General features: G+C 41.7%; 1 protein-coding gene across 1 annotated transcript in view; it reads right to left on the reverse strand.

The window, feature by feature from the left end:
* Positions 1-1,231: 1,231 nt before the first annotated feature.
* Positions 1,232-7,327, reverse strand: part of CHST15 (carbohydrate (N-acetylgalactosamine 4-sulfate 6-O) sulfotransferase 15) — an 18,702-nt gene continuing 12,606 nt past the window's right edge. The window contains exons 5-7 of the mRNA XM_010008807.1: positions 6,774-6,930; positions 3,059-3,206; positions 1,232-1,864 (exon numbers count right to left, since the gene is read on the reverse strand). Coding sequence (XP_010007109.1) covers positions 1,674-1,864; positions 3,059-3,206; positions 6,774-6,930 — 496 coding nt within the window. The 3' untranslated portion in view covers positions 1,232-1,673. The remainder of the gene's footprint in view (positions 1,865-3,058; positions 3,207-6,773; positions 6,931-7,327) is intronic.

A 7,327-nucleotide genomic window follows, 5' to 3' on the forward strand; every position in this document is an offset into this window, starting at 1 on the left:
TTTGTACTGCTAAAATAGTCCATTCTCAGTTCTCTAACCCTTTTTGGTCTGTAAGCATTTCTGAACTCATTTGTTCTGGTTGTCTAGAACTGCTTCCCTAAATGACTTGTTTTAGGCTTTCCAAACAACCAGATCAAATCCTTTTTGAGCAGGTGTCAAAGGACCCAAAAATGGTCTTCTGTCACAAAAATCTCATGCCATCAGTCACAATAACATGTGTAAGATGTTCAGGACTCATGAAGTTTTCAGCATTAACTTCTTATTTAGAAACAGAGGAGGAGAAGAACATGCCACCACAGAGAAGAATGCTGAAGAGTTACATTTAGTATTTGTAAACATATTTGGAGTCTGCCTGCACTTGGGGGCAGGGGGGGCAACATAAAGGTTGAAAGGGCTCATTAAACAAATTAGAAACAATTTGGGCTTTTGATACCTGCTACCTAGATACCAGCTTAAGTCCACCCACTCAATATGCCTTCAGGGAAGAAACAGTCAATTTAGCCTTTGAAAGGAAATTATCAACAGGAACTGTTTTCATTTATGGCTTTAAAAAGTCTCTAGCTCAGGTAGACCACACTGGCCAGTTCCACCTGCAGGAAGACTGGAGACTGTAGCTGCCAGTGACCATAATCAGCTGTGCTTGAAATCAAATATTCCTGAAGAGGAAAGCACATTAAGTGCAACTAATTCATCAGTTAATACATCTTTTTTTTTTTTTTTTATGAGAAGACAAGATATTGTCCATCCTGCCTATTTGTGTATTTAATAACAAGATTTCATAATGATTTTCAAATGCACATTCCTTTGGAATGAAGAAGAGGAATTGTGTAGGACCTAACAGAAGATTCTAAAAGCTCTCCATGGCCAGAAACAGACTTTACATACAGTCCATAGCAGGTTTTCTGTGGAAAAATGTCTGAGGGATATAAATAAATGATATTTATTTATATGAGCAAAACATGAAAGACAATGGATTTGTTATGCTAAGGACTAAATGGGGCCTGTTGGTTACATTTCAGTCATCTGTTCTTACCTGAAATACAAAATGTTCCTTTGCAGGAACAAAAGGAAGGCCATTCAGCTTGAAGTTATAAATTAGACTTGGAAATATGTGCAAATGCATTTATCCTTTATCTTTGTTTCAGAAAGAAGGAAATCTAAAAACCTTAGTGAGAGTGAAGACCATTTGTGAATATGCTGAAAGCAAAACAAAACAAAATTTTAGGTTGAATTCAATTAAAAAATTTAATGGCTAAATGATACTGATAGTTTGAAAAATTGAATGAATAACATATTGAAAATGAGATTATAAGTCTAACTGTAGGAAACTGATGCTAATTGTGTGTTGCAGCATCTTAGAGAAGGTTAAACTTCAACATCCCCACAGAGAGTGCAAGACAAGATCTTTGTACTAATGCTTTTCCACTCTGCTCTTTTGCTGGGGTAAAAGAAGTTGCAATAAACTGGCAAGCAAGATGCTTTCCATTCTCACAAGGAAAATGTGGTATAACTGTAGTGAAGTGTGCTGACTGAAGGTGAGAGTCTCAACTCCTCAATCAGCTTCTCTTTGGAATTGGGGGGGGGGAGAAAGTAAATATCCACGCACAAAAATAGAATTTAAAAAAATAAAACCTCCTTTTTAAGCACTGTATTTGTGGCACTAAATGTACATATTATGTCCTCTTCCATAAAAAAGCATCATCAAAAAGAACTTGTGCCAGTTTTGTATTAAAAGGCCTATAGAAATCTTTTAAAATTGCCCTTGTTGTTGGCAGCATAGGTCCCAGATTTCTGTCCTCAGGTCTTCTAGTGTTTGATGCAGGACTCTTTGTTATTAGAGCTTCTTGTTTCTCACTTAGAGGTCCTGTGGAAAAACAGAGTGTTATCTTAAAATATTTCAGAGAAAATGCCTGTGCTAAAGAAGACAAATGACTAACTTGGAAGGTTTGCCAAGGGAAGACAAATGGAATTTGTGTTAGCAGTGATGATGTTTCAGAATATTGAAAACCAGCTTAGATTAGTAAAATACATCACTGTTAGTAAATATGGAAATAATATGTTTTAATTTCTCTTTAATTAATCATCTCTGAAACAAGCAGCACAAACCATTTTGGAGGGAAAAAAACCCCATGTTTTCAGAAAACAATTGAGATTGAGTACAACATCCTGTTGTGTTGGAGCTGCTGATATTTTATGTTCTTATTTCATTTTGTGATGCAAGTTGTTTAATTCCTGGTCGAAACTCCACAAGCCTCCCTCATGGAAGCCCTTTTATTGTTGGGTTTGGGCTGGCAGTGAGGTGGAAGTGGTGCACAGGCACAGTGATGCCCCTACTCCAGGAATAAACATGAGCCCTTGACAATCTACTTCAGCAAGATAAAAACTCTCAGACTTTTCTAGCATAAACCATATTCAGCAAGAAGATGCCAAGCTCTTCATCTGTTCAGTCTGCTACGTTCAAGCTTTCTCATCATCTAGACCAGTGTTTGGACCAGACAAGGTGTTTTGAAGCCACGTTTTCATCCTCTTGCTACTGTGGAACCAATATTGGGCAACATTTATTCTGCCAGCATTTCTCTGAGGATTAGCAACAGATGTCTCAAGCCACACAGCAAAAACACCCCAGTTCTTCCTTCTCCATGGCTGGAAACACAACCTTTCCTCATGCTTAGGTTGAGATTCTGGATTGGTGCAGGCTGGCAGCAGCATGCACACCACAATAGCATTTCAAGTTGTTTAAACTGTGTGGGAGAGCTCTTGCACCTCTGGAAACCTGTGGCAAACAAGCCCTGAGTGCCTTCAGAGGCAGGACTGGCTGCTCTAAGGTAAAACATATTCCTACAATTTAAAGGGATTTCTGGTGGGTTTTTTTCTTGATACAGTCTTATTAAGATTCAATTTAGGAATTTGAATTTTGCTTGACTCCAGGCAAAAAGATTTATGCATCCTTCAAGACAGATTCCCACAGTTCTGCTTTGTCTCCTAATAAAGAAAAAATTACCTAGAAGGATAAAAATGATTTTTTGCCTGTATCTTAAAACAGCCAGAAGGTACCTACCCAGATCCAGAAACTGGAACACCATGTGCATGGTGTATTTCACACTTGATGCATGATCCTCCAAGCGAAGAACGAGTATCTGATCTTTGTCAAAAACTGTCAGCCAGTCCAAAAGATACACAACATAGAGCCCCACCTGTAACCTCACCTGCAAACACAAAAAAAAAAAACCCAAACAAAAATTAATTCATCTCACAACCTTCTAGCAGTAACAAAGCAATACTCACCTCTGTCATCTGGGCAAAAATCCCAAATATGTGCCTTTGAGGGATGATGGAAAAATAGGAGTTGGACATTTTTAAGATCTTCCTCTCATTTTTAGTGCAGCTTAAGGAAATGTTTGCAAAAGGCCTTTCTGCTGGTTAGAGATGGCATTTTACTAAGGGCTTGGCTGTGCACTTGCTACATCAGCCACAGGGCTGCATGAAAGCCCTGACAGAGACAACCACATAGAGCAGGATGCTTGGCCACCTCACCTCCATGCTCCTCCACGCTTGGGATGAGCCAGTCTTCATGGAGACACTGAGGGCTTTCAGGCTCTGGATGGACAGCAGTGGAAGATGCTTAGTCCTGCTACCTTTCCCAGGCCCTAAGGCTGCTTATTTCGCCTTGTTTATCAGCTGCACCAGGTCACTCTGCCATGAGTAGTACAAATATTCTTATTTGGTGTCAGGAATTAGATTTGGGTGCATTTGCTTTATCCTCTGATTTCAATCATTAGATGCAGAGCTAAGGTGAAGCAGCAGTGGCTGCTAAACAGTGTTAATGGTCCATCATCTGAGTATGCATTGAGAGCCCTGACTGTGTCAATACCAGAGATGTGAAGAGCCAGATTTTCAGCCTGTCCTGACCTAATCTCTGTTTTTATTCCCTCCTCGATTTTATATAACAAGTTGAAACATGAAAAGGGTAGTCTGGTGTTCTTAAAAGTCCAGTCTCCAACTGTGCTTATAAATATTTTTCTAAATCCCCTCAGGCTCAGAAGAGAAACATGAAACCCAAGTCCTAAGTATCTTTCATAAAAGAGACTTAACGTCTTCAAGTCACATTATCACAGAAGTCAGATAACAAATAATCTCTCTCACTAGTTCCACTGATACCTAAAATTCCACTAAAATAAGCCATATTGTGAATAATTGCTAAGTCTTTTTGATCATAATGTATGATTTGGATGCATGTCTTTGGCTGCCTGCAGCAAGAAGCTCCATGTTTAGCAGATTTCTACATATTTCTGCTACACAAGGATTTGAAACACCTTATTTGATTAAAACATCAGCCTAAGATATAGAATCCAGCAGGGCAGCAGCTCAACCCTGATGAGTTTTCCTTTTCTTTCTCCTGGGAGATGAAGGTGAGTGCAAGGGGGATGTGGTCTGGGATTGCAGTGCTTTCCCAAGGGGGGTCAGAAACTTTTTTAAAGCTTTTCACTGGAAAGACAAATTTTAAATAATATGTCCCCCTAATTTTCAATTTTGGGGGGGATCAGCAAGAACCTGGATTTTTCTCCCTACCCAGTGTGTTGTACTGACTTCTTCATCCCTTCTCTTCTGAACCAAATTGTCTCCTTCCATAAAATTCCAGTGCTTTCCTCCCTACATCAAAGGCATCAGTAGGTTTTCTCAAGCTGTTCTCCCCTCCATTATGTCCATTTCTGCACTTCCAGTTGGATCACCCTGGCTCACCATGCCTTTCTCTGGGGAAGATGCTCTTCACTGACCCTCAGTGAGGAGAAGCTGGAAAACACCCCTTTCTTTACAGGTCACCATTTAGCAGCAGTGACAATGTCTGCAGCACCTTTCTTGTTTCAGGAATATATCAACAAATAGAAAAATAAAATTCTTCTGGTGCAGTTGCATAATTAGGAATCAAATGAGCTGACCATAGAAAATGCTCCCTGTTTTTTCCATACATAGCAACCCATGCACACAACAGACTTCAGCAACTTGGCTGAAGAAGCAGCTGTAAAAGGCCACAAAGGAGCACACTGAGCATTTGTGTTTTGTTATGAACACCTGCTTGTGGCTCTCTGGAAAGAGGCATCCTGGAAAGAGGGCTGCCTGAGACAACAAATGAATCATCCAATCGTAGACTTGTTTTGGTTGGAAAAGACCTTTAAGATCATCAAGTCCAACTGTTGACTCAGCCCTGCCAGGGCCACCACTGCCCCATGTCCCTCAGCACCACATCTACATGGCTTGGAAACCCCTCCAGGGATGGGGACTCCCACCCTGCCCTGGGCAGCCTGGGCCTGACAGCCCTTTCAGGGAGCAAACTGTTCCCAATATCCAATTTAAACCTTCCCTGGCACAACTTGAGGCCTTTTCCTCTTGTTCTATCACTTGTTCTTTGGGAGAAGAGACCAACCCCTCCCCAGTCCAACCTCCTCTCAGGCAGCTGCAGAAGGTTTCCCCTCATCCTCCTTTTCTCTAGGCTGAAGAACTCCAGTTCCTTCAGCTGCTCCCCATAAGTCTTGTGCTCCAGACCCTTCCCCAGCTCAGTTGCCCTTCTCTGGACACACTCCAGAGAGACCCAAAACTGATCCCAGGATTCGAGGTGCAGTCTCACAAGTAAGGTTCTGGTTCTGCACCCTGAGGACAAAGATAAGAAGAAAAGCTTTTTCTGGTTCTCTCTCTGCCTTTCTCTCCTCACCCTGGAAGAAAAGTGCTTGTGCAAGCAGATGACTGGAGAGCACTATGGTACTTCCCAGCAGCAGCTCATGTATGGGGAGGTCCTGGAGTCTATCACCAAAGATCAGCAGCTCCTGTAAACCTGCCAACACAAGCAAGAGGGTTGTTCTGCTTGCCCTACTGCTGTGGGGCTCAAGCCTGTGCAATGCACCTCTTAATGGTTATTTTATCAAGTGGAAGAGGCAATAACTTCACCCTGGGAGAAAAAGGAGGGAAGAATTCCCTCTGAGTCTTTCATAGCCTGAGCAAATAAAACAGGATTTAATGGCAAACTGGCCAGATGTGATACTTCAAGTCAATCTCTTACATATTACTCTCCCCCCTCAGGCAAAATTTGAAGTCAGCTCTACACTAAAAATGTGATTTTTGGAATACTGAGCCTGTAATACCCATTCTCCTGCCAGCAGTTTCTGTACTTCCTTTTATCATTTTCTCATGTGCATAATATTTTTTTTAAATGGCAGGTTATTGGTAGCCTTTTCTTGTAAAAGAATTTATAATTGATTCTGATTTTGAGGCAATTTCATGCCACGAAGACCTTTGCCAGAGCTAATTTTTGGAGAGATCTGCAATCTTAGGAAGCACTTCGTCAAGGAAAGGCTGATCAGGCATTGGAATGGGCTGCCCAGGGAAGTGGTGGAGTCACCATCCCTGGAGGTGTTCAAGGAAAGGCTGGATGTGGCACTTGGTGCCATGGTGTGGCTGAGGTGGTGGTGTTGGTCATAGGCTGGACTTGATCTCAGAGGTCTTTTCCAGCCTCAATAATTCTGCAACCTTCACTAAATGTGCTCTCCATTGGTTTGCACAATAGAAAGGCTGCACTATTATTTCATCAGGGAACAGACTGAGGAGACAGCTGAGCCACCACATCAGCTTCTACATGCTTACATTTATATCCATGTCACCTGCTTACAAATTCAAAGGGAGAAAGTTCTATTTCTTGATGCTTATTTGCCCAGTATTTTACCAACCTTGCCACAAGGCACCACGGAAGGAGAAAGGAATCAAATGGTCTTGGAAATACTTACGGGCATGGCATTGTTCAGGGTGTTGTTGTAGACACAGGCTCTCAGGGAATAATCCAGCACACAATTTTCAAACAGCTGCAGTGATTCTGCCACCTTTTCATGAAAATCTTCTGCAGATTTATTGGCACTGGCAAAGTAGAGATAATCCGAGTACAATCTGTGGACAAAAAACACACGTGAAAGTCAACGAGGCAGGAGATGAAAGAAGATCTCTTTGCATGACAATGGCAATCAGAGACATGAATGGAGGGAAAGGAAAGGTTACACATGGGGAAACATTGTCCACTTTTGATGGGTTTTGGCTCAGAGTAACATGCAGGTTGATATTGTTAAACATGAGCTCTGCTTTCAAGGTCAGCCTCCCTTGAGAGCCTGACCTTAGCAATGGTGCAAGCCAATGTGTTGTACTGAAGGCACATTTCTCAAATGTATATCCTTTAGATTTATGGAGAGGAGAACTGTCTCAGCTGACAAGGGTACCACTCTGCATCTGGTGCCATGGATGGAAACAGTCCTCCTATCAAAAGCTTAGAGCTGGCTTCAAAACAGAGGGC

This window comes from Chaetura pelagica, unplaced genomic scaffold (genome assembly GCF_000747805.2).
Source record: "Chaetura pelagica isolate M959 unplaced genomic scaffold, ChaPel_1.0 scaffold102, whole genome shotgun sequence".
NCBI lineage: Eukaryota > Metazoa > Chordata > Aves > Apodiformes > Apodidae > Chaetura > Chaetura pelagica.